General features: G+C 58.7%; 2 protein-coding genes across 5 annotated transcripts; both read right to left on the bottom strand.

The window, feature by feature from the left end:
- Positions 1-1,376: 1,376 nt before the first annotated feature.
- On the bottom strand, positions 1,377-4,341 carry LRG1 (leucine rich alpha-2-glycoprotein 1). Its single transcript, XM_044255448.1, has 2 exons — positions 4,211-4,341; positions 1,377-3,047 (listed from the first exon to the last, which is right to left on the bottom strand). Exons 1-2 carry the CDS (start codon positions 4,261-4,263, stop codon positions 2,036-2,038), a joined length of 1,065 nt encoding a protein of 354 aa, XP_044111383.1. The 5' UTR covers positions 4,264-4,341; the 3' UTR covers positions 1,377-2,035.
- A 4,671-nt stretch (positions 4,342-9,012) lies between these two features.
- SEMA6B (semaphorin 6B) lies at positions 9,013-21,322 on the bottom strand. 4 transcript variants are annotated; one of them, XM_044254508.1, is made up of 17 exons: positions 20,347-21,322; positions 19,233-19,382; positions 18,983-19,106; positions 17,304-17,364; positions 17,109-17,171; positions 16,572-16,673; positions 16,122-16,212; positions 15,685-15,804; positions 15,144-15,232; positions 13,792-14,009; positions 12,836-12,967; positions 12,460-12,609; positions 11,888-12,070; positions 11,655-11,801; positions 10,865-10,942; positions 10,710-10,768; positions 9,013-10,306 (listed from the first exon to the last, which is right to left on the bottom strand). In XM_044254508.1, the coding sequence occupies exons 2-17, from the start codon at positions 19,351-19,353 to the stop codon at positions 9,348-9,350; spliced, it is 2,697 nt and encodes an 898-aa protein (XP_044110443.1). In that variant the 5' UTR covers positions 19,354-19,382; positions 20,347-21,322; the 3' UTR covers positions 9,013-9,347. The 4 variants fall into 4 exon arrangements, with proteins under 4 accessions (XP_044110443.1, XP_044110444.1, XP_044110446.1 ...); XM_044254509.1 differs by having other exon boundaries at positions 20,395-21,322; XM_044254511.1 differs by having other exon boundaries at positions 20,522-21,322.
- Between the last annotated feature and the right edge of the window lie 790 nt (positions 21,323-22,112).

Genomic DNA, 22,112 nt, shown 5'->3' with positions numbered 1-22,112 from the left:
AAGGGTCTCGGCCACCTGCTCCGCCCATCATCCCCCTCCTTCTCACGCCTCTCGATCCTCTCCCGCCCATCTGACCTGGAGCCCCCAAATCTGCGGGGCTCTCCTGGACGCCCTCCGCGTGGCACTCACCTGGGCGCGTGCAGCCACAGCCTCCAAGTGCCCCTGCGGACCCCAGACTCTGGCTCTAGTCTCCGCCCACCGCTGGCCCCTCCCGCCTTATAGCGGCTCGGGGGGCGGGCCTTCTGGGACTGACCAATGGGGAGGGGCCGGGCGGAGGCGTGTCTCGGGGGCGGGGCTCCAGCCTATCCTCCCCACCCTGCGCGCTTCCCTGGGGCTCTCGGTCCTGGTCGGGGTCGGAGTCGGGGTCGGAGTCGGGGTCGGGGCGGGGGTGGGGGGAAGTGGGGGGCGCTCCGCAGTTGTCATAGTAACTTGAGGACGCTGGAAGCCCCAGGATTGAGCTACTTTCCTTGGCCAGTTTTGGCCACCTGTCACCCTGCTGTTGCCGCAGATACCCCTGGAGGACGATCCTGCAGCTCCCACCGCCTCCCAGAGGAGTGACCTTGGGCAAGTCCTCAAGGTCCTTCTGGTTATTTAAAAAAATCTGCCATTTAACTTGGCCAGGAATCCAGGCCGGCCCATTCCCTTGGATCCCCATTTTACAGATGAGCAAAGTGAAGGATCCAATTCAAACCCCACTCGGCCAGACTCCAGGCTCCTCCCTGGCGTTCATCATCATGCCTGGAATGACCACCAATGTGGCGATGACCATTATTCCAGGAACCCCGCCCCCAAACACCCAGGGGTCCCCCAAATCTGACTCTGGCTCCCAACATGCCCAGCACTGTGTCAGCAGGTGGCCCAAGGTTCTGAGTTGGAGGGACACAGGCTCCTATGCCTTCAGCTCCACCCAGCCTGCCCAAGCCCACCTTGGGTGGGTGGCTATCCCCCACGGCTTGTCATGGGCCAGCATGACAAATTGTTTAGAGACCTGAAGCAATCTGGTTTAATTTAAACCTTCTCCAGGACACAAGCTCTGGCAGGAGTCCACCGGTAAAATGACACTCTGGGCAATGGTCAGTGTTTTATTTCCAGTTAAATCCTGGATAGGGGGAGGGGAGGAGGAGTCACGGGCCATCAAGATCCCCACTGCCGTCCCTCTGGAAGCTTATATCTTGCACCCCAGGCCCTGGGTCAGGCCTCTTCTTTCCTTCTCCTTCCTTTTTCTTTCTTTCTTTCTTTTTTTTTTTTTAAGATTTTATTTATTTATTTGACAGACGGAGATCACAAGTAGGCAGTGAGGCAGGCGGAGAGAGAGAGAGAAGCAGGCTCCCCACGGAGTGGAGAGCCCGATGCAGGGCTCGATCCCAGGACCCTGAGATCATGACCTGAGCCGAAGGCAGAGGCTTAACCCCCTGAGCCACCCAGGTGCCCTCTTTCTCCTTCCTTTTGGGGAGGACTAGGAAGTCAACCTGGGAGGTGCTCGGAACACAGTGAATTCTGCTAGAATTCCAATTCCATTCCACGGTTATTTCCTAAGCCCTCAGGTCTGACCCCAAACTGAATGATGCTGGCTTTGAGGGAAGACAGACCCAGGCCCTGCATTCGGAGACACCCCCTCCTCCCCCACCGCCCACAAAGTGAGGAGGCAGAACCAGATAGAGACAACCCTCGCATAGCCAGGGCTGGGCCAGAGGGAGCCGAGCAGGCTGAGGGAGCCTGGAGACCAGGAGATCTGGAAAACGGGGGAAAACACTCTTTTCTCTTTTTCTTTTCATTTAAGCAGGCTCCATGGCCACCGTGGGGGTTGAACTCATGACCCTGAGATTAAGAGTCGAGTGCTCTACTGACTGAGGTTACCAGGTGCCCCAGGGAAAGACATTCTTGGAAGAGGGTACAGGAGGCTGGAAAGCCCCACGTGCATTTTGGGCAGCCTGGGCCGAGCAGGTCCTGGCAGCTCTGGGAAGCTGCAGGTGAATTATTTGCTGAGTGGCGTGCGCTGAGCTGCCGGCCTGTCTCATTACCTCGGCCCCAGGCCTTAGTGGGGCTTGGCTGCTTCCAGGAGCTTCTGACCCTTCGAGGCTTCAGGCCCAGCGCAGCGTGTGGCATTCTGGGAGAACATCTTGTCTCTGTTGGCCATGAGCCACCCATAGAGGTCGTCCAGTTTCTCATCACAGATCCAGGGGTTCCCAGAGATGTCAAAGCCGTCCTTCATGTCTCGGGTGGGCTGCCCCAGGGATGTCCAGAGCCCCTTGGGGACGGCGGTGAGCAAGTTGTTGGAGAGATCGAGCATATCTAGCTGCCGCAGGCCTTGGAAGGCGCCTGCGGCCACGGTGGCCAGCCTATTGTCATTCAGGAAAAGGTAGCGCAGGTCTGGCTGGGGTGTCAAGAGCCCCTCTCCGAGCACCCGCAATCTGTTGCCCTCCAGGTGCAGCCTCTCCAACTGCAGGGGGCCCCGCAGAAGGTCAGGGGGCAAAGTCTTCAACTGGTTATTACTGAGGTCAAGGATGTGCAGGGAGGTGAAGTTGGCCAACAGCCCAGGGGGCAGCGTCTGGAGGCGGTTCCCGGATAGGTCCAGATGCCCCAAAGCTTGGAGCCCCTGCAGCCACGAGGGCTCCAGAATTTCCAGCCGGTTCTCTTTCAGCACCAGGGTGTGGAGAGCGGCAGAGACCCGGAAGAGGCCGGGGGGCAGCCGGGTCAGGGCATTGCGGGTTAAGTCAAGCACCTTCAGCAGAGGCACTGGCAGCAGGAACTTGGGGGAGAGGCTCTCCAGCTGGTTGGTGGAGAGGTGCAGCTCCTGGAGGTTAGAGGCGCCCTGGAGGGTGTCGGCCCGCAGCTGGGTGAGGTTGAAGAACTCTACCACCAGGTAAACCGTGTCAGCGGGGAGGCGGTGAGGGAGTTTGGCCGGTGGGTGGCAGGACACGGAGCTGCCGTTGATCGAATGGAACACCAAGCAGGTGTCCGGGTTTGGGGTGACATCCTGAGCTGAGACCACAGAGAGCAGCAGCAGGAACAGTGTTCTAGAAAGGTGGGAACTCAGGCCTCCTGGGCTGCAGGCAATGACAGAAGACATACCCCGCTTCATGAAAGGGTCCCCAGACTCTGCCAACTATTTCCTGTCTCCATCTCCACACCCGGGACCATGCCCCCTCATGGCTCCCCTGGATTCAGGCAGTCACCCCCTGCTCCTGTCCTGGCTTCCACCCGCACCTGCCAAGAGCTGCCAGAAGTAGCTGCAGATCCGGAGAGCGATCTAACTCTCCGAAAACTGAGTTACTCAGTCTGACCCATAAATGCTACCCTTCTCTGTGGCCAGCCCAGCCCCAACAGGCTGTTAATGATTTACAGTCAAATTTGCTAATTTCTTCTGCTCTGGCTTGTTTTCTGGATCATTTCTTTTCTTTTCTTTTCTTTTTTTTTTTAAGATTTTATTTATTTATTTGACAGACAGAGAGAGATCACAAGCAGGCAGAGAGGCAGGCAGACAGGAGGAAGCAGGCTCCCTGAGGAGCAGAGAGTCCAAAGCAGAGCTTGATCCCAGGACTCCAAGATCATGACCCGAGCCGAAGGCAGAGGCTTAACCCACTGAGTCACCCAGGTGCCTCTTCCAGGTCATTTTTTAGCTCCCTGGCTCCAAATGTTGAAGGTAGGGCCAGTGAACTCCTACTTATCCCACAAAGCCCCAGCTCCAATGCTCCCTTCTCCATGAAGCTTTCTTTGATTTTCCCACGGTTTCCCCTCTGGCCTCCTGCTCTTTCTATCCAAACAAGGTTCTGTTTCTTTCTCTGATGGAGCCCCAGCTCTCACTCCAAAGTGCTTGGGTGCAACCCAGCACTCCAGAGGGAACTCTGAATGTGAAAAATGCATCCTGCTTCGTGCAGATCTGGGACAGGAATTTGGCCTTAGGATGGGGTGGTTTACAGTTGGCACCACAGTCCTTGGAAGGCTGGGACTTCTGCTCTTCCTGGTGCCTCCAGCAGGCCTCTGATGGGGTGTTGGTCAGGAGGTGTTGGTGGGCCTCCAAATCTCTGTCTGGCCCGGGGAACACCTGGGACTTCTGTAGTGAGTGTGTGTATGAGAGCACGTCTGTCTATCGTTACAGCTGTCGGTCTATTCCAGCCTGCAGGCCCATGTCTAGCCCTGTGACTTCGGTACATTAGACAGAATGGTCTGCTATCTAGTTCTGCCCACCATGGGTGGGGTGGGGGCTTACCTCTGGTTGCGCTGTGGGCTCCAAGAGGACATGCCGGCCTCTCTCTTTTCCATCTGTGTTCCCTTAGCCTGGTGAGGTAGCCTTATACCTGCCTGGACTGCCCGCAGGGCCACCCCCCCCTCCTAGGGAAGTCCTCACCCACATCCTGTTCCCGTTAGTGGCTGGGCCCGAGCCAAGCAGGGGAAAGGAGCTGGTCAGAATTGCAAAATTACTTCCTGGCAGGGAGAGGGAAGGAGGCTGGGATGCCTGCACCCTTCTCTACCTGCTTCTACCCAGTTTTTCATTCCTCTGATTCCTGCTTTTGGGGGGGGGTGGGCACCTGAGAATCTCTGGGGCCGAATACCCACTTCCCCCAACCCAGAAATCTAGGATCAGGTTTGCAAGGCACCATGCCTGAGGAATAGGGACAGCTCTTTATTTTATTTTATTTTATTTTTTTTAAAGATTTTATTTATTTGACAGAGAGAAATCACAAGTAGGCAGAGAGAAAGGCAGAGAGAGAGAGAGGGGAGAAAGCAGGTTCCCTGCGGAGCAGAGAGCCCGATGCGGGGCTCGATCCCAGAACCCTGGGATCATGACCTGAGCCGAAGGCAGAGGCTTTAACCCACTGAGCCACCCAGGCGCCCCAGGGACAGCTCTTTAAGCAAGAGGTACACTTTGCAATAAATTTGAGCAACTAGGAAGTTCAGTGAATAAATGAAAAGCATTTGTCTTCAATTCATGACATATTGTTGCTGGCTTTTTTTTTTTTAATGAAATCATTTCTAGAAAATAGATTTCAAAAGGGACACTCAAAGTCTTCATGGGCTTTGAACAATGGCCTGGGTAGGATGAAACCTGGCCCTGGCTCCCAGCTTCACTAGGAATGGCTTTATTTTGTGATCTTGAGCAAGTGGCTAACTTTTTTTGGCTTCAGTTTTCATATCCATGAAGTTGAATTCGGTCTCCAAGGGCCCCTTCTGCTCTTTCTTTCTTCATCTGACTCTAAGGTGCTCTTTGTTTTGGATCTTTCTCATTGCCTAATAAACGCATTTGGAGGCTACAAATTTCCCTCTGAAAGCTGCTTTGACTGCATCCCGAGGGTTTGGCTAGTCAGTGCTTTCTTTCTTTCTTTCTTTCTTTCTTTCTTTCTTTTTTTTGTTTGTTTGTTTGCATTCTAAACATTCAGGTGTGATATGTCATCTTTACCTGCACCCAGGACTTCCATCATGGCTGGCCATGTGCCCTTCTCCCTTGCATGATCTCTGAAAAGTTTTCTGTCTTTTTTTTTTTTTTAAAGATTTTATTTATTTATTTGACACAGAGAGATCACAAGTAGGCAGAGAGGCAGGCAGAGAGAGAGAGAGAGAGAGGAGGAAGCAGGCTCCCTGCTGAGCAGAGAGCCCGATGCAGGACTCGATCCCAGGACCCTGAGATCATGACCTGAACTGAAGGCAGCGGCTTAATCCACTGAGCCACCCAGGCACCCAGTTTTCTGTCTTTTGAGCTGTGAGAATGAATAGGAGTTCTGTCTTGTGGACACATAAGTTCAGAGACGCACAGGCAGGTTGACCATGACAGGCATAAAGAAAGATAGATGGATATCCTCATGAACCCACAGATAGAGATACAACCCAGAGACAGGTGAAAACACAAAGAACCATACAGAGACACAGTGAGACAGAATAACAGATCCATAGAGTTGGACACACAGAAATGGATACCGACAAAATAGGCAAAGGACCTGAATAGACAGTTTCCCAAAGAAGACATCTAGATGGCCAACAGATACAGGGAAGGTGTTCAACATCACTTATCATCACTTGTCATCAGGAAAATGCAAATCAAACCCCAGTGAGATAGTGCGTCACACTCGTCAGAATAATAGAATGAAAAAGACAAGAAGTAACACATGTTGGCAGGGGCATGGAAAGGAGCCCTGTGCACTGTTGGTGGGAAAGCCAATTGGTTCAACCACTGTGGAAAATGGTATGGAGTTCCCTCAAAACATAAAAAATAGGGATATATGAAAAAAAATAGGGATATGTGATCAAACAATCCCACTTCTGCGTATTTAGCCAGAGAAAACATTAGAAAAGATATATGTGTTCCTTTGTTCGTTGCAATATTGTTCACAGTAGCCAAGACATGGGACATCCTAGTGTCATTGACAAATGAATGAATAAAAAAGATGTGATAAAAGAACAGAAAGAAAGAAGGAAGGAAGAAAAGAAAGAAGGAAGGAAAGAAAAAGAAAGAGAGAAAGAAAGGAAGGAAGGAGGAGGAAGGAAAGAAGGAAGGAAGAGAGAAAGAAAGAAAAAGGAAGGAAGAAAAGGAGAAAGAAAGAAAGAGGAAGGAGGAAGGGAACAAGCAAGCAAGCGAGCGGGCGCCTGGGTGGCTCAGTCGGTTAAGCGTCTGCCTTCGGCTCAGGTCCTGATCCTGGAGTCCCAGGACCAAGCCCCACATCGGGCTCCCTGCTCAGCGGGGAGTCTGCTTCTCCCTCTGCCCCTCCCCCTGCTCATACTCACTCTCTTTCTCTCTCGTTTGCTCTCTCATTCACTCTCTTTCTCTTTCTCAAATAAATAAGATCTTAAAAAGAAAGAATGTGAGAGACACACCCTGGAATATTATTCAAAAGTAAAAAAGAAGATCATGCTGCCATTTACCTCGGTGCTGTTGTATCTCTAGAGCGTTACCCTAAGGGGGACAAGTCAGGCAGACAGAGACCGATACTATGTATTCTCATGTGTGTGTGGAACTTTAAAAATCTGAAACTGAGAGCGGGACGGTGGTTGCCAGGGGCTGGGGGGCGCCGGAAATGGGGAGGTATTGGTCTAAGGGCACAAACGTGCCCTTCTTCTTAGAGTACATCCCGGAGGTGTAATGTACAACCCGGTGCCTATAGTTATCCTTACTATGCATAGTAATGTGAGATACTTGAAAATGACTCCAAGAGTAGCTCTTAAATGTTCTCATCACTTGCACAGGAACTAGGGAGTCAACGTATTCATCGTGGCAATCCTTGCGCACACATCAAATCACTGAGTTGCACCCCTGAAACTCACACAGTGCTGATCGTCAGAGGTTCAGGAGAAGCTAATCTGTCATCACGGAACTTTGTTTCTTGGTTTACTATACGAACAATCTCCCCCGCGACAAGGGGGAACCGGATCTATTTTGTCCACTGCTCAGACCCCAGAGCCCGGCACACAGCAGGTCCTTCATGGGCACCGGTGGGAAGGAGGGAGTGGGAATGGGAAAGGTATAACGCCAAAGAAATCTCTTAAAGTGAAATCAGATCCCCTCTCCCCTGCTCCTCACCCCCTGCTTAAAGGCTTCGGATGGTTCCCTGTCCCACTTAAAATTTGTTAGGCTGGGAGGGGGGTAAGATGGGGAGTTAATGTTTAATGGGGACAGAGAGACGCAAAAGTTCTGGGCATGGCTGGTGGGGGGGGGCAACCGTGGGAGTGTGCTTCATGCCACCCAACTGCGCACTTAGGGATGGTTCCAATGGTGCTTTCGAATTTATGTGGATTTTACCACAATAACAAAACTTTACACTGTGCACCCCTGAGGCCGTTTCTGCCTGGAGCCCTGGCCCTCCTCTCCCTCCTCATCAGCACCTGCTTCTGCCAGGCCCTCCTTTTGCTGCTGGAAGCCACTGTGACCACCACCTTGCCCCTCCTCCAAGCCCTTTCCCACCCAGAGGCTTGAGCTAACTGTCCCCTCTGCCTGCGCACCTCCTCACAGCTGCTTTCTCACTTGTCACCTCTCAGCTCCCGTGTCACCGTCTCTCCAGGCCCTCTTGGACCCCCCCCCTCCACCCCACACAGTCCTCTGGTCTTATCTTCACAGCATGAATCACTGCTTCAGATCCAGTCCTGATTTGCGTGTCTGGGGCCGGTCTCCCCCACCCGGCTGTGGACTCCATGAGGACAGGGATCTAAATCCCCAGCAGTGTCTGGCACGTAGAGGGTGCACGACAAATATTTGCTCAAGGATGATCAGAACACCGGTCCCATTCGGATGCAGAAACCCGCCTCCTCCCATTTCCTAGTTCCCCAAAATTCTGCTGGTCACCGTGAGTCTCAGGGAGGGACCCCCAACCGCCTCACTCCCTGGAGACAGAGCGGACCCAGAGCCTTGGGGGCCGGTGGTTGTAAACAGTTTTATTGATGGGGAGGGGGTTGGGGGAGGCAAACTCCAGAGAGGGTCCAGGACTCAGCTGGCCACTCAACTGGCATGCATGGTCAGCTGGAGGTCAAGGGAGAGGTCACAAGGGGACGGGTGGCATGGGACCCTCTGACCACCCTGGGGCCGTATTTACAGTGGGGCCCGCCCGCCTTCCCCGCCCCCCCCAGACCACCAAGCCCTTTTAGACAGCTGCTGCCAGTATGACTTCTGGGCAGGCCCTCCCGGCCCCCCTGCCCGGAACCCCTTCTTGTCTCCCCCTCAAATTCCTAACCGGCACCTTGGAGGCCCCCGGGCCTTTTGGAAGCCCCGGCGCCGGGTCAGCCAACGCCCAGGCCGCTGGGGCCACCACCTCGCACACAGACAGGTACACTGCACGCGTGGCCCACCGCGACACACACACACACACACACGCCGGCAGCAGCCCTCGTGGGCACACACACGCACCTCCCTCCCCTTCCTGGCCCCTTGCACACGAACACGGCATGCACACACACACACACACACACACCCACACACGCCAGGAGCCTGGGTTGAGGAGGGGCCTGGAAAGGGGCGGGGCGGGGAGGTGGGGTCTGCAGATGCGGCCCCTCCCCCGTTCCACCGCCTCCAAGCCGCGCCCCCCCACCCCACCCCGGCTGACACCCCGAGAACGGAGTTGTGCAATTGGATAGAAATCTGCAAAAGAAACGCCAATTGGAAAACAAACCCAAATCCACGCGCAGAAGGTCAACCTCAAATCCATAGCACATTCCTCCCGCCCTCCCCCACCCCCAAACCGCCTCAGTGTCCCGCGGCCCCGGGCGGGGCGGGGGCGGGGCGGGGGCCGAGCTCGTTGTGCTTCCGTGTGGCCGAGGGGCCCCCCCCACGCGGGCGGGGGCGGGGGTCTTGAGCACCCACTGGAGCTGGGCCGGCTCTCTCGCTCCTGGTTCCCGTGGCTGGCACCGCCGAGGCGTCGGGCCCCGGCCTAGGGCACGGGGGGCGCAGTCCTGTCCGTGCCCCCGTAGGCGAGGAGGTGGGCCAAGTCCGTGCCGGGCCGCACGTGGCGGCCGCGGTGGCGGTCGCCGCCGGGCCGGGCCTCGCCGCTGTTGAACGTGTGCGTGCGGCGCAGGGCTGCGGCCGGCGGGCCGTGCGGGCCGGGCCTCCGCAGGCTGCCCGTGGGCGGCGGGCTCCGGGGCCGCGGGAGGCCGTCGGCGGCGGCGGCGGCGGCGGCTGGGACTGGGTCCGAGGGGCCCGTGGGCGCCGACACGACGCGCCGGCGGTCCGGGCTGGCGTGCGGGGTGAGCGGGAAGTCGCCGTGCGACGCGCGGCCGGGCCGGGCGTAGAGGCGCGCGTCGGGGGCCGGCTCGCCGGGCGCGGGGGGCGCGGGCGGCGGCTCGGGGGCGCGGGCGGGCGCCAGCAGCAGCAGGGACGAGGAGGCGGAGGCCGGGAGCAGGGGGTGGCCGTGCTCCCAGGCGCGCGCGCCCAGGGCGTGCGGATGCGGCGCGGGCAGGCGCTTCTGCGGCAGCGGCGTCTGCTCGGGCGTGGGCAGCAGCCCCGAGTCCAGGTCGTGGGGGCCGCCCTGCAGCAGCGTGGCCTTGGCCCAGCCGTTCTGCATCAGAGGGGCCAGCAGGGCCTCGGGGGGCCCCCCGGCGCCGCCGACGCCGCCCACGACCACGCCGCCGACGCCGCCGCCCCGGGGGCCCGCCGCCCGGCGCTCGCCCAGCCGGCTGACGCTCAGCACCGCCTCGCCGCCGCCGTGCGCCAGGATGGCCTCCTTGTCCTTGCGGCGCGCCAGCTCGCGCCGCTCGCGGAGGCCCACGTACCAGCCCACGCTGAAGCCGGACACCACGGCGCCCACCACGAAGGCCGCCACCGACGACGTCACCAGCAGGTTCACCGACACCAGCCCGGCGCGCTCCTCTGCCAGGCTGGCCCGCAGGAGTCCTGGCCGGGAGCGCCCGCGTGAGAGGGGCCTCGGGGACCGGCCCGTGCCCGCCTCCCGCCGCCTGGGTCCCTCCCTGCTCTGGCTGTCCGGGCGGGCCTCTCCAGGGGGGTCCGTCCATCTGTCCGTTGGCTTCTTGGGGTCTCTGTGTTTCTTTCAGAGCCCGTCTGCCTGTCTCTTGGGGTCTCCCTGTCTCCTGGGGTCTGTGCGTCCTCTCCCCAGGCTGTCCGTCAGCTCGGTGGCCTGTCCCTCCCCTGCCACCCCTCCTGGAAGTGGGACCGCTGCTCTTCCAGGGCCCTGACCCCGGCCACCACCCCCAGCCCCCCTATCTGGGCCTGGGCCGCAAAGGGCACTAGGAGAACCCTGGGAGTCCCCAGCTCCCCTCCCCTCCCCGCCTCCACGTACCTGTGCAGTCCCCTAAGCCTGAGGTGCTAGCCCCCGACACGTCCTGCTCAAAGGTGCCTCTGGCAGGGTAAGAAAGGTGGTCAGCAGAAACCTCTCTCCCAGCCTGATCAGCGGGCGGGTGGGTCACCCTCCCCTATGCCCTCTCCCCCCAGTACCTGGTGCCGGGGCTGAGGAAGACACAGGAACCATCGGGGGCCCAGCCGCAGTAGGGGTCCTGACTGCCAATACAGTTCCTAGAGCAGACAAGTGACCCAGTGGGCCTGTCAACCACAGTCCCTCACGGGGCAGCGCAGTCACTTCCAGGAGCCCACGTGACAAATCTGCGCCAGAGGCCGCTTCTTCCCCACCTTGTAGATAAGGCTCAGGACAGTTCACGGTTGCCCAAGTGGCAGACCGGCGACGGGAGCCCAGGCGTGGTTACTGCCACGAGGGCGGGCTCAGGGAAGGATTTCTCCATGGTGAGGGCGCACGCTGAGCCCAGGAGCCCACCAGAACTTCACATCTGACCGTGCCCCCCTTTTTAATGACAGGGAGACAGCGGTCTCCCTGGCCCCCAGCGCCTGCTTCTGCTGCTCTTAAAGATGTCAGTCAGATCTCCTACCTTCCTCTGCTCACAGCGCTCCAGGACTCCCACCTCTGAAAGCCCAAGTCTCTGCCCTGCCCCACGGGACCCTGCCCCTGCATGACTGTGCCACTCCCCTCCCTGTCGTCCTCCCTTCCCCCTCTTCCCTCTCTCCCCCTCGCTCACTCTGCTCCAGCCAATCGGGCCTCCTTGCGGGGCCTTTGCACGGGCTGTGCCCTCGGCCTGGCTCATCCGCTCCGCTCACCGTTCAGTGAGTCGGGAGGCTGCTGGGCCCTGGACTTGACCTTGGCTCTCAGGGCCTCCTGTGCTCATCTCCCCTCGCCTCCCCCTCACCTGCACAGCCTGCCCCAGGGGGCACTCACTTCATGCAACCTGAGTACTGCTGGCAGCGGGCCACGGGGACGCGGACCACGCAGCGGGGGAAGGCCGCCAGCAGGCCACCCGAGGCTGTGTCCAGCTCCAGGCTCAACAGCCGCCGCCCTGCCTCGCCGTCGCCCGACCGTCCGCACCTGCAGGTGAGCAGACTGGTGAGGCTGGAGGGCGAGCCCCATCTCCCTGCCCGCCGGGCCCACCTCCCGACCTCTGCCCCCTGCACCTGTCTGGCCGGTAGGTCTCAAACTCCTCCAGGAAGACACTGGGCCCAGTGGTGCCCGAGGTGCTGGCGTTGGGCCAGATGAGGAACTTGAGGACGGTGCCCACCTCGGAGCCCAGGAAGACAACGGTGTGGTTGCCCCAGGGGCCAGCCCCCACGTCCACAGCCACTCGCGTCAGCTGGTGCCTGGGGCCAGGGTGGGCAGGGGTGAGGCTGGTCCCAGAGCCCCTGAGGTGCCCTGGGCACTTGGAGAGACACCACCCATGCCAGGCAAGGTGGGCGTGGGAACAGGGGTGCCCATCACAGAGGGACAGAGCCCCAAGCTGGGCCCCAGCCTGTGCCCGTCTTCCCCTTCACCTCCCTCCCTCCCTCCCCGGTCCCTACCACGCTGTCCCGGGCCCCTGCCCAGTTAGCTGTCTGGAGGGCCTGGCCGCGGCAGGATCGCTCTCCCCCTTGCCCTCGTGCCCACAGGTGGCCCCATTCTTCCTCTGTACCTGTCACCCCGGCCTGGGCTCTCGTCACCACTCACTGCCCACCGCCCCCCACCGGAACCCCAGCCACGCCTGGGGACTGACCGCATCAGAGTCCGCACGATCCAGGGCGCGTGGCCCAGGGAGGGCACCGCTTCATCCATCAGGGGATGGGTCTTGACGAAGTTGAGGATCTCATCGGGGAAGGCGCTGGAGGCGTTGTACTGCATGCCGGGGGCCGCACAGCACCCGGGTCTAGGTGGGGAGGAAGTGGAGATCAGGGCGGACTCGCCCATCCCTACACAGGGGCTCTGACTTGCTGGGGGGACTGGCTGCCCTGCCCAAAGGGCCTCAGTTTTCTGCATCTGGATAATGGGTACAGCCGAACTCAGCCACACAGAACCACCTGGAAGTCCCAGCCCTTCACCCTAGGGTCAGGACCCCACCCGGGCACCTGGCTCAGGATCGAGGGGGCTCTCACCGGGGCCGTGGCACCTGATCCTCCGGCACGGGTGTCCAGATGGACTCGGGGGACTTCTGCTCACGGAAGCGGCCTTCAAACACAGCGGCCACCTGAGTCATGTCAAAGGCGCAGACAGCTGAGCCGGGGATGCTGGGGAGTTAGGGGAGAGATGGCAGTGAGGCTGGTGGAGGGTGCTGCCTTGGACAAGCGTGCCCAAGAGCCTTTGTCCCCGTGAAGCTGTCAGATGTTCCATCCCCAGGGCCAGAGACGCCTCCCCCACCAATACAGTCACCCTGTTTCCTCAACAGGGCTCAGACTGGACCACAGCCTGGCCTTTCCACAGCCACCCGTGTCCCTCCGTGGCCACCCATCACCACTTGCCTGGACATCCAGTCTCCCAGATGCCACTCTTGCCCCCTCGCAACCCATGCCCCAGGGGGCTTTTCAAAAATGCACGTCTGACCTTGTCTCTCTTCTGCTCCTCACTCTTCCATGGCTCCCTAGAGCTCTCAGGATACAGTCCAGGCTCCTCTCGGTGGCTCGCCACCTCTCTGCCCTCATATCCCCTACGCTCCCCCTTCCCCCCTCCTCTCCAGCCATGGGGCCTCCATCCTATTGTTTAAACACACCAAACTCACTGCAGCCTCAGGACCTTTGCACATGCTACTCCTACAACTTGGAATGTGCTCCCCTCTCCTGCCATCTCACACCGTTGGTGGCTCATTCTAATACTCCCTCCTCCAGGAAGCCCTCCCTGACCCCCTCCTCTAAAGGCAGAGGATGAGGACATCCCCCATCTGGACTCTTCTGACCAAGGGGCCATGGAGGGTCAGTAGCTGGCTCTGTCCCACCCCAGCCTGGGGCTGACGCTGCTCGGGAGTCCCAATCAGGACCCAGGGAATGTCTGACGATGTGGGAGCTCTACGCTCCTGTCTCCACAGTGCCCCAGTCTGCTCCCCTCAGGGTCCTCTGACCTGTTGCTGGGGGTAGAGAAAACAGCGAGGACCACGGGCCGGCCCCCCAGGCTGACGACACCGGTGACGGCCTGCAGCACGTTGAAGTAGAAGTGGGAGTCCCCGGGCACCGAGCAGTTGAGCCGCGCCTTCAGGAAGGATGTCCACTGCTTCTCCAGCACCCGAGGGGAGCCTCCCAGGTCATTCTTGCACACCCGGGCCACGCGGGACACCACCACCTGGTGTGACAGCAGACAAAATGGAGGCATGAGCCCTGTGTCCGCAGGCCGCACTGGCCATCACCCAGTCCGGGATGGAGAAGTCTGTCGACTCCCAGCGTGACCCCAGACTGTCACCGTACTCCTCTGAGCACTGCACTCCCCAGCGGAGACATGGGGACGTCAGGGACGGCCATGGCGCGCGTGACTGTCCCCATACGCATCTCCCGTGTTTACGGATCGCTCACTGTGCACCAGGGACATAATCTTCATCATCTCCTACATCCCTCCCAAACTCTACAAAGGAGAAGGCTGATATCCCCATTGTATAGATGGGGAAACTGAGGACCAGAGAAAGAGAAGCGACTGGCCCAGCGTCCCACTAGGAGCAAATGGAAGCATTCGCACTTAACTGTCCAGCCGCCTGCACGGCGTGAGGGATAGGCTAGATGGGTAGGTGGGCGGTGGCAGGATGGACGGATGGATGGACTAGCAGACGGATGGGTGGGTGGATGGACGAATATGAAGGAGATAATGATGGATAGTGAGAAAAATCATGTAGGAGATGATGTGTGTATGGATGGATGGATGGGTGGATGGATGGGTGGTGGGTGGGTGGATGGATGGATGGACAGACGGACGGATGGATGGATGGGTGGTGGGTGGATGGATGGACGGACGGACGGACGGATGACGGCTGAGTAGATGGGTGGGCAGAATGGACACCTGAGTGGATGGAACTTGGCGGGGCTCAGGAACACACAGGGGGGTGAGGAGAAGGTGTCTGAGAAGGAGGGTTCCCAGGCCGATGGACGGACAGCGGGAGAAGGACAGGTAAGTGGTTGAGACTGGATGGTGGACAGACGAACAGCAACACCAGGACTGGAACCCAGAGGCGTTACCTGCCTTCAAACCCATGACCCTCACCCAGGGCCGTGTGTAACAAGGCCGCTCTGTAAATGTCTTCCACCCTTGGTGGCCTGGTCCTGGCTGGCGTGGAGGGTCTTGAGGACCAGAGGGGGAGGGTGGAACCTCTTGCCCCAGGTGGGGATTCATGGCTCCGCCTCTGCTCCCCAGAGCCTCCCACCACCAGAGCCTCTCAGCTGCATGCCCCCCCACCAGTGCCTTTTGGGGGTGGGAGAGAGACGCGCTCACCTTCTCCAGGTAGTTAAACTCCATTGCGATCTCCCGGAAGAAGAAGTAGATGTGGCTGGCCCACTCCACCGCGTGGACAAAGTAGGGCTCTGTAGGAGAGGAGGGGTCAGAACCCAGCCCCTGACATGAGAAACAGAGTTTCTGGGGCTGTGAACATATCAGCTCTGGTGAAGGCTTTTACAGTGAAGGGGGGACATTCGTCGATTACCCAGACAAAATAAAATACTCAAGGATTGGGAGGGGGGGTGTTGGGTGCCAGAATCCTAAAATCACTGTGTCTACCCTCCACAAACAGCAACATCTACTATTTTGGTCACCTTTCTCCCTCATGTGTTGAAGAGCCAAGTGCCCACTAGTAGTTCCATTTCGGGTTTCCAAACCACCCATTTCCAGCAAATTTTACTTTAGATCCAACTGAAAGCTTTCCTCTAGCTTTATCTTCAAAGAGGTCAGTAGGTGCCCAAGATGAGATGGGGGTCCCCTCCCTGTCTCCTCTGGGACTTTTATTCTGGTGGGGGGATTTGATGAACGCCTGCCCCACCTTTGAACCACTTGGAGTCATGTTTCACGGTTCGCAGAGTGGGCCGGTCCCCCAGGCTGCGGTAGATGACAGCATCGATGGCTAGGAAGTCGGTAACTGTGGCCGTGAAGAGCATTCCCTCTGGATGGCCGTGAGTTAGGGGAAGCAGGTGAGAAGTTACATCACAGATGCCAGGGGCAGGGTGGGTCCAAACTTGATCTTCGAAGACTGAGCCCAGGGCTCAAGGAAGCTCCTGTCCCTTGGCTGAGCCCTGATCCCATCTAAGCCCGAGCCCAGGCTCATCTCCAGCTCCCCCTGCTGAGCCCTGACCTTGGCTGAGTGCTGACTGTGGCCAAGATTCTGTTTCACAGAGTCACCTTCATCAGAACCCAATTCCAAGAGTGGGACACTGGTCAGGGCTGGGGCCCCATCAAATTGTCAGAGCTGGGGGCACTCACCAGAGAAGAGGGCAACGTTGGCATGTTTGGGGTCATAAGGGCAACGGGCCATGCCGCTGATGTTGTCCCCGAGGGGCTGCAGTGTGTCCATCTGTGAGGGGGATGGGGTCTGAGTGATAGAGCTCCTGGCCACCCCGGCAGCCCCCCCAACCCGTGAGGAGTCCTGCCTCCACTTGGATGCTGTGTGACTTGGTCAGCCATGTAAGCTAGGGCTTAGTTTACTACTCTGTGAACAGGTCTAAGAATCAAGTTCAGTTAATCCTATAACTGGTTTGTAGCTTAAGTAGCTACTCTCCAGCTCCCTGTGAGGGGCCGAGGAGGTCATATCCAGTAAGGCTTCCCGTGGGAGGTGACGCGGTCTGGGGAAAGGGCTGGGCCAGCGCAGGGCAGGTGAGCCCAGACCGGGAGGTTGGACCTGGGGCACCAGGGCTCGGAAGGGCGGGGACTCACACTGTAGTTGGCACAGACGGGGTTGAAGGCATTGGAACCGCACACAAAGAGCGTGGATTCGTCCCGAAGAAGCAGCACCTTTACAAAATTTCGACACTCGCCCTGGGGTTGGTTGGGGGGATGGGGAAGACAGAAGCCATGGTGGGCGTTGGCCCCGCGTGTGGGCGTGCCCGGCGTAGAGGGCTGGGGGGGGGGGAGCCTGCGGGGCGGGGCCGGGGATATGGGCGTGGCGAAGACCGGAAGCACATCAGGGGATGTGGGACTGGATCTTCCAAGTGACTGAGGGACCCGCCAAGGCGCCCAAATACTTGGCATCGGCGGCTACTGAAGGGATGGAGTTCCGGCCAGAGCAAGGCTGTGGGCGTGGCCAAGCATAAGGACCGCTTGGGGGCGTGGCCAGGCTCCGGGCATAGCCATGGCAACGCGAGGGATCTGGCCTGGGATGATGACAAGGACCACTGCGCATCCGCGAGCCGGGCTGGGGCGTGGCTTGAGGCGTGGCTAGGGCGTGGCCGGGGCGTGGCCAGGGCCACTCACCTCCTGCTTGCCTTTCATCCGACACACGTTGATGTCACTGGGGTTGGAGCGCCAGGTCAGTTTCTAGAGCAGAGGGAGTGGTGAGGCGAGCGGGATCCCTGCCGCCCAGTTTTTGCTCCGCGGCACCGGGTCGGGGCCCCTTGGCAGGAGCCTCGAGTGCCGCCCCCACCCCTCCCACCCGGGCGCCCTCCTCACCCGCTGGTACCGCAGCTCCGTGGCCGTGGGGGGCTCCAGCTCCACCCGGTACAGGTTGTCCCTGGGGCAGAGGAGCCGCTAGTGAGGATGGGCGCCTCCAGCCCCCGCCCCCACTCTGCATTCTCCTGGCGGCAGGTGTGTCCCACACGTAACACGCAGGGGTGTGCCAGAGCCTCAGTCACAGGCGACTCTGACGCTGATCACGCCCGCGCGTGCTTGTGGGTGCCATCATGCGCCTTCTCAGGCCCTAAAAGGACCCACAGGTCCTAGCACAACCCACACTCCTTGACACGCCCCATCATGCTGACACGCCCCGTGGCCTTGGGGTCTTACTGCCAACATGATGGGCTGTCCGATGCCCTTCATCAGCCACCGGGTGCCCCTCCCACCACCTCTCAGCCTCCTCCAGGCTCTTCCCTCCCCCTCCCCCTGCCCCAGAAACTGCCTTGGTCAAGGTGAAGTCCAGCAGTCATTTCGACGTCCTCCTGCCCCTCACGCACTGTCTCCCTGGCCCAGCCCCCCTTCTTCTCCTAGGAGCTCCTCAGAGACGCAGCTCCCCACCCGCTCCCCTCCTGTGCAGCCTCGTCCACTCTCCCGCCCCTACCCCCGCATCTATGGCAGGACGACACCCACAGTTCTGTCTCCAGCCCGGCCCTCCCCTGAGCTCCAGACTCGGGGGTCCAGCTGATCTTGGAAGTCTCTTTGCAGGGGGCTCCCAAGCGTCTCACACTCAGCTCAGCCACGCTGCACCCAATTGTCCCCCACACCCGCTCCTGCTTTGTCGATCATCTCTGCTAAGGCTGCCCTGTCCTTCCAGGGGTGAAGGTCACAACTTGGGAGACACTCTCAACTTGCTGCTTCTCCTTGCTTCCCACAAATCAGCCAGTAGTGTCAGTTCTGCCTTTAATGTCTACCAAGAATTTACCAACTTCTCATACACTCCCTGGGCACCACCCTCATCCGACTGGAACCAGGACAGTCACCATCCCCTGGGTGTCCTCCGCCCCCCCCACCCCGCTCCATCCCTTGGTCTGTCCTTCCCACAGCAGCCATCAGGAGGTACCCATGAGCACCTGAGTCAGGACCCCCTCCTCTGCCCACAGCCTTCCATGGCTCCCCCCTCACTGGGGTAAAAGCCCAAGGCCTCCCTGAGGCCCATAAGACCCTGCACAACCTGCCCGGTCCCCTCCCCACCCTCCCCACCTCCCCATCTCTCCCTCCTCCCCATCTCCCCCTCACCCACTCTGCCCTAGCCAATTGGGCCTCGTCAATGTTCTCCCAACACGCCAGGCCAGATCCTGCCCCAGGACCTTTGCACAGATTGTGTTTTCTGCCCCCATTTCTCCCTCTCCCTGAGATGTCCCTGTGGCTGCCTCCTCATCATTCAGGTCTCAACTGAAATTTCACCTTCTTGGAGAAGCCCTGGAGCCCCACATCAACACCCTCTGTAGAGACCCAGGGAATCCTGACCAAGGAGCTGTCTCCACCTCTGGACACACCATAGCGGTCTCCGGGCTGTAACAGGTGGAGTTCGGTCAGCCTCCTGTATAAAGTCCCACCCCAAAATGACGATCTGAACTCCAGCCAAACAATATGACCCGACGTGCAAACCTCCCCAAAATGCTGCCGCCGGCCCCCCACGCCTCCCCCTGCATACTCTGCCGGACGATTCCTCATACCTGTCCCCGATGAACAGGGTCCTGTTAACGCGCAGGACTCGCTGGATGTGGAGGTCGTCAGGACCCTCTGCTGGGGTCAGGCGTCCCGGCCCGCTGCCCACGAACACGGGGTAGTGGTTCAGGTCTGGGGGAGGGGTGAAGGATGGCTGTGAGCCTGGTCTGGTGAGCCCCTGGGGGAAGTGGGCCGCAGACCCAGCTGAGAAGTGAGACCCTCCCTCAGGACTCCGGCTCCCCCGGGACCCTCACTTACAGTCTCTGGGGGCCACGCTAAGTGGCGGCGGCTCCTCGGGGAAGAGGCCGTTGGCTCCCCCCAGTAGCAGCAGTAGGAGCAGTGGGGCCGGACGAGGAGGGGGCGCTCGCGGGGTCCGCATGGCGAGGTCGGGGCGACGAGAAATGAGACCTGCGGGCGAAGGCCGGGCGGTGAGCGGCGCGGCCTGCACTCCCGGCCTCCGCCGCGAGATGGCGCACGCGAGCCGCAGTGGTCGGGACCTTCCAGTGCCAAAAACACTCCCCAGCGGGGTAATAATAAAACCTAACGCCAGCCGCGGCAATAATAGTAACGCCAGCCCTTGTTTAATCATCAGAAGGACTTTCTAGGGGCGCCTGGGTGGCTCAGTTGTTGAGCGTCTGCCTTCGGCTCAGATCCTGATCCCAGGGTCTTGGGATAGAGCCCCGCATCCAGCTCCCTGAGCTGCGGGAAGCCTGCTTCTCCCTCTCCCACTCCCCCTGCTTGTGCTCCCTCTCTCGCTGTCTCTGTCAAATAAATAAGTAAAATCTTAAAAAAAAAAAAAAAAAAGACTTTCTGACCACATCGCTGTGAGAGCTCCAGAAACGGTTTCTAACCAAAAGCTAATAAGTACAATATTTAAATGACTTTGAAATGAAATGATATTAAATAATTTAAAAAAATCACGATAATGAGAGACACAGCACTTAACCACACGTACTTAAATAATTCAATCTCAAAACAGATATTCAAGGATTCTTACAATTAAATCACAACAATCCTGGGGCGTCTGGGTGACTCGGTCGATTAAGCGACTGACTCTTGATTTCTGCTCAGGTCGTGATACCAGGATGGTGAGTTCTAGCCTGGCGAGGGCTTCCCTGCTCAGCGCTGGAGTTCACTTGTCCCCCTCCCTCTGCTCCTCCCCCCACCCCTTGCTTGCTCTATCAAATAAATTAATAAATATATAAAATCTTTTAAAAAAACCACAACAATCTTAAAATGAAAGGCTCAAAAAAAAATTCAGTCTCTCAGAATTTTATAAACCACAATCTGGGAATTGCCATAGTTTCGAATCATAGAATGTTCCAACTGGCCGGGGACCTCAGAGGGGCCCCGGTGAGTCTAACTTCCTTACCAAGTCCAGCCTTTCTGACCTCTGCTGGAATACCTCTGTGACAGGCACCTCACTACCTCTCAAGCGAGCATGCTTTCCGCTCCCGTTCAAGGTATTTGAAGAACTGGCCCGGCTGTGCAGCGTGGAGACTCCCTCCGGGTGATGATCGGTTGGTGGAAGTGTGAGCAGAACTCACCCTCTGGAACCCAGCCCTCCACACCCCTACCAGCGGGGGTGCAGTCTGGAGGTCCTGAGTGAGAAACCTGCAGCCTCGTCCTTCCGGGGAGCCTCAGGCAAGCCCTGTGCCTCAGTTTCCCCGTCTGAGCAGCAGGGACATCGTTATGCCCTGTCTTGGCCTAGGAGCTCCAAGATTCTGAACCCCAGGAGGTGAAGGTGATGTGGGAACTTTGGCCCTGGGAAGCCTGCCTCTGAGGATTCAGGGCCAAAAAACAGGAAGGCCTTGCGTGGACTAGCAGAACTTCCTTTTTATGACCCTGAACTTCCAGGATTTGTGACTCAGCCGATGCCCGGATCCCACGTGTCCATGGGACAGGCCTCTACTTCCTTAAAAGCTTCCTTCCCTGGCTCCTCCCCTGCTCCGCAGCCTCCCATGGCTCCCAGTGACCCGGGTCTGGGTCCCAGTCACTGCATAGCAGTCAAGGCCTCTGCACCCCTCCTCCACGCCCGGTGAGGCCCCCAGCCCACTGCTGCCAACTCCACCCCCAAGCCGCTGCCCTCCCCCCCAGCCTCCTCCCTCACAACACCTGCCAGGGTCATCACGGCCTCTCAGGTGCTCTGCCCCTTTTTTTTTTTTTTTAATAAACATTTTCTTTTTATATTGTGTTAAATATATATACCATAAATTTACCATCTTAACCATTTTTAAGTGCACAGCTCAGCTGAGCACACTCATACCGTCATGCAAACATTCCCCACCCTCTGCCTCCAGAACTTTCCATCTCCCCAAACGGAGACTCTGTCCCCAAGAAGCACGGACTCCCCACCCCCTGCCCCAGCCCCAGCTCCCACCCTCTCCCCTCTGTCTGTGCAGACGGGACTCCTCTGGGGCCCTCCTGCAGGACGGGTCCTTCTGGGTCTGACTCCTCTCCCTGAGCCCAGTGTCCTCGGGGTCCCTCCGTGTCATGGCAGGTATCAGGGTCACCTCCTTTCTAAGCGTGGATCGTATTAATATTTAACGTAAGAACCTTCCAAAACTTCCATTCACTGGCCACACAGGGCTGCAAGAGTTCCAATCCCAGATCCGGCATTTACATGCTGTGTGACCCTGGACAGGTTCTACCTCTTGGCCTCAGTTTCCTCATCTGTAAAATGGGTACAGGAGCAGTCCCGATTTCACAGCCTGGGGCGGGTTATTAGCCCAGAATCTGGCACAGCACAGGTGCTCCGTGAGTGCTGATTATTATGCTCCCTGTGGCTGCTGTTACCATGGTAAGTTCCAGAAGTGGGGGCTGCGTGGTTTCCCGGAATTACTTTGTAGAGTCCCCCACTGGCTCTAGCTCTAGGAGTGGTGTAACAGTCAGCCCATTTTACAGATGTGAAAACTGAGGGTCTGATATGGGGGCTGCGGTCCCACCGGAGAGGATGCGGCAGCTGGGTCGAACCCAGGGCTCTCGGGCTCCAGGAGTTTGCTCCTCGGCGTTGGGCACCCTAACGACCTCAACACCCTAATGACCACAACAAGATCAATAATCACCCAGGCGCTGCCCTCGACCCTCAACCCCGACAGGCTAATAGTAACTTAATACCAAAGTTCAAGGACAGGAAGA

This window comes from Neovison vison, chromosome 6 (assembly GCF_020171115.1).
Source record: "Neovison vison isolate M4711 chromosome 6, ASM_NN_V1, whole genome shotgun sequence".
Taxonomy (NCBI): domain Eukaryota; kingdom Metazoa; phylum Chordata; class Mammalia; order Carnivora; family Mustelidae; genus Neogale; species Neogale vison.
Note: the sequence above shows the minus strand (reverse complement) of the source record. Positions and strands in the feature narration are given on the sequence as shown.